This window comes from Hippoglossus stenolepis, chromosome 11 (assembly GCF_022539355.2).
Source record: "Hippoglossus stenolepis isolate QCI-W04-F060 chromosome 11, HSTE1.2, whole genome shotgun sequence".
NCBI lineage: Eukaryota > Metazoa > Chordata > Actinopteri > Pleuronectiformes > Pleuronectidae > Hippoglossus > Hippoglossus stenolepis.
Genome location: NC_061493.1, coordinates 23185064 through 23197067, shown reverse-complemented (window position 1 = coordinate 23197067; position 12004 = coordinate 23185064). Strand labels below are relative to the sequence as shown.

At 45.8% G+C, this 12004-nt stretch overlaps 1 protein-coding gene across 1 annotated transcript in view; it reads left to right on the top strand.

The window, feature by feature from the left end:
- Window positions 1-12004, top strand: part of LOC118117888 (receptor-type tyrosine-protein phosphatase N2) — a 238940-nt gene that overhangs the window by 214510 nt on the left and 12426 nt on the right. Inside the window, exons 9-12 of the mRNA XM_047342116.1 lie at window positions 132-329; window positions 6694-6841; window positions 8393-8466; window positions 11182-11259. Of these exons, the coding sequence (XP_047198072.1) occupies window positions 132-329; window positions 6694-6841; window positions 8393-8466; window positions 11182-11259 (498 nt within the window). The remainder of the gene's footprint in view (window positions 1-131; window positions 330-6693; window positions 6842-8392; window positions 8467-11181; window positions 11260-12004) is intronic.

The following is a 12004-nucleotide window of genomic DNA, read 5'->3' as shown; positions in this document are numbered from 1 at the left end:
TTTATAAGGAAGGCAATTTATTTTGAAGACAAATTTATGACAAATCTGCATCAACTGAATCTTCTCAAGTGTCCGATGCTCCATCACAGGTGTCATCACTGACTAACCCGGCCCCGTCCTCTCTTCCGTAGGAACTGTGTCGGCAGCGTATGGCGGTCAAACCTCCCGCCGAGCGGCCGGAGCCCATCTCCTCCCGGATCAACAGCGTGTCGTCGCAGTTCAGCGACGGCGGTCAGGCCCTCAGTCCCTCGGCGAGGAGCAGCGTCTCCTCCTGGAGCGAGGAGCCCGTCCACTCCAACATGGACATCTCCACCGGTCACATGATACTGGTGAGTTAGACCTGACGCCACTTTGAAAAAATTAACGGATGGATTCTGAGGGAGACATTTAAATCGTCTTTCAGATTTTAAATTACTTCTTTTGGTTTTACTGACATTAGTGTTTGAATCTCGTCCAACTTCTCAACGGAAGTTTTGACCCTGACTTTGAGGAATAATGGAGAAAGAGAGTAGAAGAAGTTTTTTTTACTGGAGAACAAACTGACGCGTCTTAAGTTCCTCAGTTTGTCTAATGTACTGAAGTGCCCCGAACCTGTATTCTCTCAAATGGTCTGCAGGGGGCGACTCCACTGGTTGTTTCTACAGACGTTTTTATTTCTGTAATATTCTCGCCCTCACATTTCTTTTTCTTGTTGCTTGTCTTTCTCTCCAAAAAAACGATTTTATACGATTCCTTCATTTTCCCTTTTTATCCAAAACATTTCGTCACCTGCTTCTCGTTTTATCCCGTAAACCATTTATCTCTTTAAGAAGCAGTGGAACTATTTTGCCTCCACGTCTCATGTGTGTGTATTTCCTGCCTCTATATACTGCTCATTCACAAACACACACACACACACACACACACACACACAGACACACACACACACACACACGCTCTTCCTCCTCTTATCTCGCGGCCTCTCTCATCTTTCTCCCTGTGTCGTTCTGTTTTGTTTCTGTACATCTCATTACACCCACAGTTTCTATAAGCAGCCTTCTTACCCTCCTCTATGCCGCAGATGAGAATCTCTGCTGAACCTCGCTTGCATTCCGTCGAGCGCCATCGTAATTGGAATATATAGCTGTTCGCTTCAAGCACCCACCACCCTCCTCATCCCAGCTCTCCCACCTCCACCCTCTCTCTCTCTCCCTGTCTCTCCCTCTTTCTCCTTGCGTTATGAAGCTGCCGGCGAGATGTGACGGAGCGGACTTTTTGATGTGTTCAATAGGCACAAAGATACTAATTACCCCTGAGATTTGTGTTCAGGAGAAAATGTCTCCCTTTGCAGCCGGTGCCACTGCAGAGAAGCGTCACTGTTGTTTTACACGAACTAAAGTGCTTCTCTTTGGCGAACGCGCCCACAACACAATGGGATATCCATGTTTCCGATACGCTAAGCTCACGTGTGGATGGGAATGTGTTTTGACGAGGTCTGTGCTTTTCACCGGCTTTGTCTGGGCCGTCTCAGCGTAGGCGGCGTCACTTGAGAGACGAGAGGAGGGAGATGGAGTGTTGCTCATGTTTAGTGGAGGATTCAGTCTGTGTGTGGGCCACAGTCTGGTCAGGGGGATTAATGAATTCGTTATAATGTGGAGACGAATATGTAAAGAGGATCGCACAGAGACCAAGTGCCGCTGATGTGGCCGCGGTGATTAATAGATTTCCGTGTGGGTGATGGAGACGAACGTCCTCTTGAATTCTGAAGTTCCACTTAAATCCTCTCCACAGACACTTCAAACTTCTGAAAGACATTTTCCTCTAAAAGGAAAACACTGTTTCATTTGTACAGTGTTGTGGTTTATCTTAAAATAAAAAAATCTGAATAATAATAACTAATAATCCAGAAATCTGTCTATATCTTCTATACCTCGAGAACCGTTCAGTTTCACACTTGAGATTAGTTTTGTACAATCTGGTGCGATTTGAACACGTGATACGTTCAATATTAATAAACTTTGAATAAACTCATCAAACCCTAAGTTTAGAAGTTGCAGATCAGAAAATGCTCACAGAAAATGTTTTGTTTAGAGTATTATAAGTATCCTGTTGCTTTGGAGTCAGTATTTATTTTATTTTAGACGTGATGAGGTCATGTAGATAAATGTGCAGTGTTTACATGTAAGCAGAGAGAGTGAGAAGCTCTAGACTCTGATCGTGAGCTTTAAATGCTCAAATCCTCCTAAAATCTTCATCTAACATTGGTGCAGCTACAAAACCCATGAAATTATAAATCAAGAAAATGCCTCGTCTCCTTCTGTTGCATCCAGTGACCCAGGAATGAGGAGACACAGTGTTTAGAAAACAAAGACTGCACCCTGAGCCTGGACGCCTTTCTTTTAATTGCATCTCTGCTTGGTTTTTTTTATCGCATCGCAGAAATAAAAAGGAATATGTAGTGAGGATTCCGTCGTCGTTTGTGGGTCACAAGACGCTCACCATCGTCACAGAAAGCGATACCGTGTGATTCCCAGTTAATGGGATGGAGCTGTGAACACTTTGCTCCCCCTCCTATAATTTTCTCCCACTCGCTGCAGTTTTTTCGATGAAAAGGAGGAGGGATGTAGAATTTAAAGACTGAAATTAAAGATTTAAATGACACATTTCCAATTTCCCCCCGTCGCAAAGAAATGAAGCCAAATATCCCGGACACGAACGCCGCCATCGTGCACAGTTGACATCATTGGGAGCCGGAGTCTGCGCAGTAGTGTTCCTCATGGTGACACCTCCCAACACACCCCCTCGCCAAATAGAAACTGTACTCACACCGAGGAAGTGGTCAGACCGTCCCAGTGTCTGCTGCTTGCTGGGTTTCTGTTCTCCCATAGTGGATTCACAAACCAACTCCTCATCTCATAGACCCTCAGTTCGTTGCTGGCCCGATTATCCTTAGGACTCCGCCGCCTCGCGAAATGAGGGTAACGTCCGAAACTCGGCAAACGCTGGTCAGACTTTTAGGGGGGACTTAAAACTGCCCCCCCGCTAAATGTCGCCCCCTGCAGACTGATATTGTGTAAATAGAAAGTGACGTCTACTCTCATTTCATTTTTTACTTTGGCGCTTGTCCCTCCCACCGACATGGAGGAGGCGGGGTTTATGAGCTATGCTGCAGCCAGCCACCAGGGGGCGGGCCAGGAGGATTCCGCTTCACGTTGGGGGAGTTGTCATGTCGTCCATGTTTGTTTACGGTCAAAGGTAGAAAAACTGTCTAATGTGATTCAGGACCCTGGACAGCTCCTCACATGCAGATTTAATATGTTCAGACCACGTGAGGGCGTAGAGTCAAATACCATATACACATAAATATATATATATAGCCACCACCACCACCACCGCCCCCCCACCCAGAAGCAGTAACCCGGGACACCCCTTCATTTTTTAAACATCCAAACAGTTTTGTGGGTGGACAGAGGAGCAGGTGAAGCTGAAGTTAAAAGTGTTTTCACAGAACAGTGACAACGTGTGAAGCAGTTATTTAATGTCTCCTCCCGCCCACAAGCCGCCCACACGTCTCTTCACAAAAGCTTTTATGGATTCTCCGCCACGATCCTCTTCTCCAACCTCCATCTTGTGCATTCAATCATTTTCCTCCGTGCGTCTCGTCGCTGATTTGACATTTTCTTTTCTTTTTCTCTTATTTCTTCAGTTTGGTTTAACTTGTTTTCGACTAATCTGTCTTTCTTTCTTACTACAATTCCAAAAATGTCTTCACTGTTTCTAATCTCGTTCTTTCCTTTTTCCCTCCGTGTTTGGGAACGATGAGTATTTGTCACGGCTCATAGTTTATTTTTGCAGGCAGCGCCGTCAGTTTTACAAAAACAATCACACTAACAAGAGGAGAACTCATTTCAGATTCTCATGGTGACGTAAACTACAGACTGAGAGTTTCATGGCAACAAAGTCCAGTCGACACACTGGGGGGGCATTTTTTTGGTTAAAAACAATTTTTAATCGTGGCATCACAGCAAGAAACCAGATCCATCCCACAGTGAGACGAGCAAACCGCCGCCATGGAAAAGCAAATACTTCACCCCTGCCATCGCCCGAGTGAGTCAACTGTTGTGCGATTAATAAAAAATAAGCGTTAAAGAGAGAAATAACATGATTGTTGTTTATCTGCAGTGTCCCAGCCCCCAAAAAAATACATTAATTGCCTTTCGTAAACTCGGGCAAATCTCATGTCATCATCCACCCACTGATTTTAATTTGAGGAGAAAGGGCTTCCACCATCTTATCGAAGTTAATGTATTACTTGGTCCCATGTGACCGGGACCCCTCCCAACCGCCCCCCCACATCCTCTCTGCATGTGTCTTAAGAGGATTAGTCGACTCTATATATAAAGCACATTATCTAGTCTTTTGTTGTCGGCCAAGTAAGTGTTATAGATTATACTGCAGCGGGAGCCTCCGTTGAGATTAACCACGCTGGGAGTTTTGCAGCTGGGTCGCGATCTGCACAGTTGATAGGTCGCAGGGAAACGGACGCTAAACCTGAGTCGGGGGAAGCTGCAGGGAATTTACACTCGCGTATGGATGATGTCAGCTTTTAAATACAAATAAGACTGGATGCAGATTGATGATGACATGTTTGTGTTAGAATTCAGAAACGGAAAGTCGGGTGCTGCTACAACCTTTTTTATCTTCAACAAGGAAGTCATGTTGTCGTCTGCGTTTGTTTGTCAGTTAGCGAGATTACACGAGAACTACGGGAGGGATCACCACCAGAAGGATCTGTGGGGGAAGCATGTGACATGGATCAGTAGAGAATGCAGTTTTTAAAAGCAGAACAAGATGGTGAATGTGACTTGTACGTTTGGAAGTCAGCAGCAGCAGATGTTGAAGTGAGGTGACCGCCAGTGGAAACATCAGTTGCTGGTGCAGGAAGGAAAGAAGGAAGGACTGAGGGAGGGAAGGAAGGAAGAGAGGACATAAGGGAAGGGAGGAAAGAAGGGAGGGAAGGAAGGAAGTGAGGACATGATCGAATGGAGAGAGGAAGGCACTTTTCACCACTGGACACCTTCTCTTCACCTTCATTTTTCCCCTCCTCTTTCCTCTGCCCTCGTTTTTAGCAGTTTTTATTGAGCACCTTTTGGCATCTGTAAGCCGTCCCCTCCCTCACACACACACACACACACACACACACACACACACACAGTGAGGGGATTATTCAGTGTTTGGGCGACACATGGTGATCTCAGCGCCTCCTGATTGGATTGCAGTAATCCCTTTACACAGCCACAAAACCCTATTACTCTGGCATTAGGGAGTGGGAGAGGAGGTAGGGGTTAGGGGGCATCTGATGTACGACTGTGTGTGTGTGTGTTGTGTGTGTGTAGAAAGAACTTGCATGAGCAGGTGTCTGTACATTCTGTGTGTGTGTTTGCAGAGTTTATATGTGAGCGTGGGGGGGTGGGCTGGGTTTTTGTGTATGCGACCCTGTGCTGTATATGTGTGTGTAGTTTGTGTGTGTGTGTGTGTGTGTCTGTGGTGTGTGTTTTATGCTAGGCAAACTGCAGCTGTGATGAGGTGAAGCCTGCGGGTTGAAGCTCACTACTGGACCAACAATCAGCCTGATCAGCTGCACGTAGACTCTTCTAGAGTTTGTCGAGTGGACGTGCTCGTGTTTGATAAAATCGCACAAAAGCATTTGTTCTGGAAACTTTGTCATCCTCCACCATCGGGACATCAGGCCACACCCCCTCCATTTTTAACAAACTCCTCATTTTAGCGAGAAGCCATTGGCCTTTTTGGGGCGGGAAATCAATTCTGATTAAGATCAGCCCCATTTGTAACTGCCACCATCAATCATAGCCGGAGCCATTTAAAGAACCAGCTCATTTTGTTCCCTCGTCCATTACTAACGATCGTGCGTCCACACTTTGCGCCGCAGATTCTCAAAGCTGCCGAAGAAACAAACAGAGCTGCAGCGTGTGCCGTCAGGTCAGAGGGAATCGAACCTGTGACCCTCGGCACCGACAACACACGCGGCTTCGTTCGCTTTTATGTGCCGCACTCATTTGCTGCCAGTTTATCAAAGTCACATCCACTTCCTTAATTATGAATACTGTGTGGAAGGTAATGACCAGGCTGTACATGTTCATCAGTTCACCAGAGATAGAGAAGATTAGACTCTGATTAACGTGGGGTTTTTATGCATCTATAATAAAGTCAGGAAAACATGCAAATAGCAACTCGTACATACACCAGTGTTTATGAGCATTTTAGTATTCATTCCTTTAGCTTTAATTGAGATTTCGAGAACAAGGTCGTAATATCTTGAGAATAAAGACAGAATTTTAGAGAAAAGTCATGATTTTATGATAAAAATGTCAAATATCCGAAGATCAGCCTGTCGCCTGTGTTAAAATGAGGATTGTGGAGAATCTTGTTAAGTTATACTTTAGTTTAGTTTCACGATCACTGCTGCAGCGACTGTGGGAGGAAGCGGAGACGCGTCGTCCATCTTTATTCACAGTGTTGACGAATTAATCGAGACTCTGCCTTAAAGTGTCTGTTTACATCCGGCAGGTAAATAGAGGCTCAACCGCAGATTGATACAACCACAGGGAATCCTCATAATTAACATCCATCCATCATCTCCAGCTGCGTGTTCCTCACCTCCTCTCCTCTCTCTCCTCTCTCCGTCTCCTTCAGTCCTACATGGAGGATCACCTGAAGAACAAGGACCGCCTGGAGAAGGAGTGGGAGGCGCTGTGTGCTTACCAGGCGGAGCCCAACGCCTGCACCGTCGGCCTGAAGGACGGCAACGCCAAGAAGAACCGCTCCGCCGCTGTTGTGGCATGTAAGCTGTTCTTCCTGTTTCTGGGTTGTCAGTCTTTACACTGATTCGTGGAGCTGATGGTTGTAAAAATGAAAAATTAAGAGGTGATCTCCTCCAGCTGTTGCTACGTCTGCCTCCGAGCGCTGCTTCAAACCTGAAGACGCATGTTTTTCTTCAGAAATCAGCTACAAATCAAAATGATCAGGTGCGATATCAAAAACTGTAATGAACGTTTCTATTGGTTAGTGTGAAACTGTGAAGTTGAGTTTGTTGTGTCCAAGAGATTTTGTCAACCCGTGATCTTAATTTTCTGTTGTTGGCACATTTGGAACTAAAGAGCGTCACATTCAGCAGGACGTGATATGTAAAGTGAAGTAAACACGGCGGCGTCCCTCCCACCACCTCTCCACAACACGCCCCGTGTTCTCCGAGCTCGGCCTCTTATTATCAGAGGCCAGGAGCAGATGCGGGGGGCAGAAGGGCAGTAAATTAGTTTTCTATTAAAGCTCTCCTGCACCGACCTCATCAATGATTAAAATTTCTAAGCTTCTGTGGAAATGGCCCATCTTAAAAAGTGCTGTCCCATTCTCTCTCCACCACCGGGCCGCGGCTTAATGAAATCCAGGTTGTCAGCAGGGAAAGCAGTTTGTCAGGAATAAATTGTGCCTCCTATTTGAAGCACCACTGGCTTCTCCCAAAGATTCTCAGAGCTGCTTCTGCCACAGTCACCGGAGGCTCCAGAGCTCCGCTCGCTACAGTACGATGCAAGAACCTGGGAAATGTGCCACTGCCCAAATATATTCCGTGGCCCAGCAGAGCGAAGGTCTCCCTGAAACCTGAGAGAGGGAGAGAAGATGTATCCTCCTGAATGATCCCTTCATCTCCAGAATACAGACTTCAGCCAGACTTCACTTTCACGATTCTGTGCCTTAAAATTATAAAACGTAATTTAAGTTTCGCGAAATTGTTTGTTTCTTTAAATGAACACTTTTCTCCTGTTGGACAAACGCGAACCTTAAAACCAAGTCTGCGTTGTTGGCTGATTCTGAAACCCCCGGCCTCAATGGACAGTCTGAGGAAAGGGATGTGTTTCCTGAACATTACAGCATGAAAACATTATCCAGTAATAACACAATTTAAAATCATCAACTCGAACATGAGCTGAACATGTCTCCTTTAAGGATTGACGAGCCAACCTGAGTTTGTAAAGACTGAAGCACCCAGAGGCTCAGAGCTCGGCCCTTGTGCCTGTGAAGTGGGAATTTGATTGAGCAGCCTTCCAGACACTGGAAGTCAGGGATCAATCCGTTGAATCTCGGAGGAAAATCACTGGGAAGTTTCTCAAACCAGTCCCCTGCTGGTTTTTAATCTCTGAAATGAGAGCAGTTCCAGGGGAATAAACTCATCCGGTCACAGAGACGTTCAGTTGATGGTAGATATGTACATCAAGGCGGCGGCAGCGAGAGTTCTGTAAACTGGAGAACTTCCTGATTACTGTGCGTGTGACACGGCCGCCGAGCTCTTTTCATTCCTACTGACGAAATGCACTGAATTCCTCCATTTGTGTTCCAGATGATCACTCCAGAATCACCTTGAAGGTGGAGAACAGCCAAGGCAACTCCGATTACATCAATGCCAGCCCCATCGTAAGTACCTGCACTCCGACGCGGCGCCTCACGCCCCCGCCACGCCAGCCTCCCTCAGTCCCCAGGGGGCGTCACGGGAACAAAGGCAGCCTACCGCTCTACAATATCAATTTTGATGCAACGCTTGCTTAGCTTCAGCAGCAGCCCCACTCCAGTGTGTACGTTCTGCACCATGAATATTAATGATTGTTTTACCAAAAACACCTCGGGTGAGCATTCGCTCGGGGAACGCGAGGGGGAAGGACGTGCGCACGGTTCTCGGGCTCGCTCCTCATTTGTGACAAAAAACAAAAGATCTGTAGGGTGCTGGGAAATGATTGTTTTTGACCTTGGGTTATGCTAATTTGACACAAGTTTGTATTTACTGTTGCGGCGCGACTCGCCGAGGCCTCTCCCCGACTCGGCGCAGATTTAAGCAGCGAAACAGCCGGTAGGAAGGAGAAGGGGGAAGAAAGGGAAGTGAGCGAGTGTATCAATTTGGAAACAGTGTTGGAATCGTAGGTTTACGTTTCCCTGGAGGCAGATACAGTGGTATTCCATTAAAAGCAACAGAGACACTATGCATTTCAAATCTGGGCGTCGCACCAAAAAGGAGCTGATGTGTGTGTGTGTGTGTGTGTGTGTGTGTGTGTGTGTGTGTGTGTGTGTGTGTGTGTGTTTGATAAAGACACAGAATGAGAGAGAGAGGGAATCAAAACTATCGAGGAACAAAAGAGCAAGTGCAAGAACAGCGGCGACACGTGTACACACACACACTTTGAGGCAAGGCATGTGCAGACACTGAATTGTACTCGAACACAAGCATGAACACACACAGACACGCAAAAAAGCACACACTCGGCAGTGAAGACCCATTTCACAGCCTCTGTCATTCGTACGTTTCCACCTCCTGACAGGAAGGAGACGAGCCAACAGGAGATGTTTGGGGTCAATACAATTAAAAAATTACACAGAAACAATTAATTTTCTCCATTCAAACAGAAAGAGTATCACCCCCCCCCAACCTGACAACACGCCAATCAGAGTCAAGTATAGGTAGACGCCGCCCACGTAGGCGATGACGACAGAAAAACCAAAACTAACCAGATCACATGGAAACAAGGTTTTTCTTTTAAAACGTCTCTTTAATCAGCAGTGATTTAACCTGGTTAAGTTAAAATGTGGATAAAATATAAGATTATGGAGGTTATTTAAATATTTGGAGCCTGATTCCATCACCACCCTCCCTCTTCTCGGCCTCTGAAACGTTCTCTCACTCAGCCCCGGTGAAATTTAGTCGTCAAATCTGCAGCGAGCCGAGGACACGAAGCAGAGTCAGAGCTATTGGCTGCTGTAAATCAATATCACACGATTTTTCCCTCACAAGCTTCACGTGTTTACCAGAATCACATTTATCTGTAGAATAGCATCTGACATCTGAGTGTGTGTGTGTGTGTGTGTGTGTGTGTGTGTGTGAGGAAAGAACAAAACCCAGAGTGTAATCGTGATACGTTTAAACTGCAGAGAGAGTAAAAGAGGTGAAGTGATGAAGAGGAGTGTGCGGAATCGTTTTCTTCTTCATATTGTCTCTACCTTTTCCTCCTTCTTCACCTCCATCTCTCCTCAGCCTTTCACTCCACCATCCTTCTTTTCTGTTTCCACTCTCCTTCTGTGCACTTTCTCCTTCTCTGCCCCTCCTGGTCTTTCTCCTTCAGTTTCCCTTCAGACCCCTGTTTCTAAATCCCTCCATTGCCTTTCTTTCTCCGTCTCCCAGGCTTCAACACTCGGGGGGGGCAAGACAAAATGTGTTTGACCACATGTTGCTGGTTTCTGACCAGTTTGGTTCTTTTAAAGCTCCCTGAGAATTTATACTTCACGTTTCCATCCTTTGTATAAATGTATGAACATGTAAAACCAGGGGAAAAGCCTACACTTTGTTCAGTTCTGCACGTGAAGGATTATGTGCAGAACATTGTGCGACGTAGCCGGAGAATCAACTGAAACCCTCTGAAACCACAGTTCCGCCTCCTCTGGATGTTTTAATGAGCAGAAGTCTCCGGGTTCCTTGTCGCCTTTTCTCTCTCTCTCTCTATGTTACAACATTTTAAGTTCATTAGAAGTGCATTGTTATTGTTTGGCATTCATAAAGGGAACAGAGGAACATTAACGACAATTTCGGGAGCAGAAAAGCCCCAGAAATTATCTGTCTTCCCTCTGTAATTGCTTCCAGCTAAATTGGTCTTGCTCATTATTACATTTACCGTACAATTTGCATGGTAATAGGCAGGAGTGTCACTCAGGTCCTCGCAAATTCACCTCACGTTCGCGTCCTGTCTCGAGCTCTGGACGCCTCTGCCGTGCTTCTTTAATTTCCATTATGCTAAAGAAGCCACCTCCAGCTGCAAATACAAGAACTTTAAAACATATTATTAACCCACAGCTCAAAGATATATACGTTACGACTTAAAATGATTCAAATGCAAAGGTGAGTTTTGACAAGGAGAATGAAACTGAATAGAATGGGAGCTTTTGTTTGAATTGGATTGTGTAAAAAAAAACGTTTTAAAACACACAAGAGGAAAGAAACAGTGAAAGGAAACATCACGTGTCTCCTTTAAAATCAACACAATTTAAAAGTTCAGCAAACATTTTTACTGATAAAGTCAAGTTTGAGTTCTTCGGTAATAATAATTTGATCAACATCTGTAACCTCACGTCATCTTCTCTCTCCTCTAGATGGATCACGATCCCAGGAACCCGGCTTACATCGCCACTCAAGGCCCCCTGCCCTCCACTGTGGCCGATTTCTGGCAGGTAAACAAACACACACACACACACACACACACACACACACACACACTCATGAAATAAAAATCAATACATTCTCGCCTCTTAAACAAGAGTTAACCGTTTTTTATTAGTGCATCGAGTCGCATGGGAGACCGGCCTGTTCTGTGAATGTCGTTATTAATGTCTGTTTCACCATCACACTCACTTCCTACCACCACTGCACACACACACACACACACACACACACACACACACACACACACACACGCACGCAGGACCAGTCAACAGTGAGACACATTGTTAATGCAGGAGACAGCAGACACTTTTCCCACCGTCCCAAGATTGGGTTTGAATGTGAGACCAGGAGATCGATAAGTTAGTTACAGTCGAGCTGTGTGTTGTGTGTCCTTCCTCCACTCGCCCTCGTCTCCTCCACTCGCCCTCGTCTCCTCCTCCATCTTTTCTCTCTCCTCCATCTCAGGCTCATGTTTTGAGAAATATTTTTTGTCATTAACATTTTTAGACACAGAGATGGACGTGATCCTCACCCTCGTCATCCCAGCTGAAAAAGACACCGTTGAAGGTTTAGTTTGAAAGTCTGCGTCTCACCGAGGATTCAGCTCAGGTTCATTAAACAGCTTCTCTGTTCTCTGGCTTTATCCAGGCTTCTTGTTTTCTCGTGACCCGGCGACTTAACCAGCTTTACTGTGTCTTATCAGGCCCTTTAATCAGGCGCTGCCAATGTTATTACACGACATCGTCCCCGCCA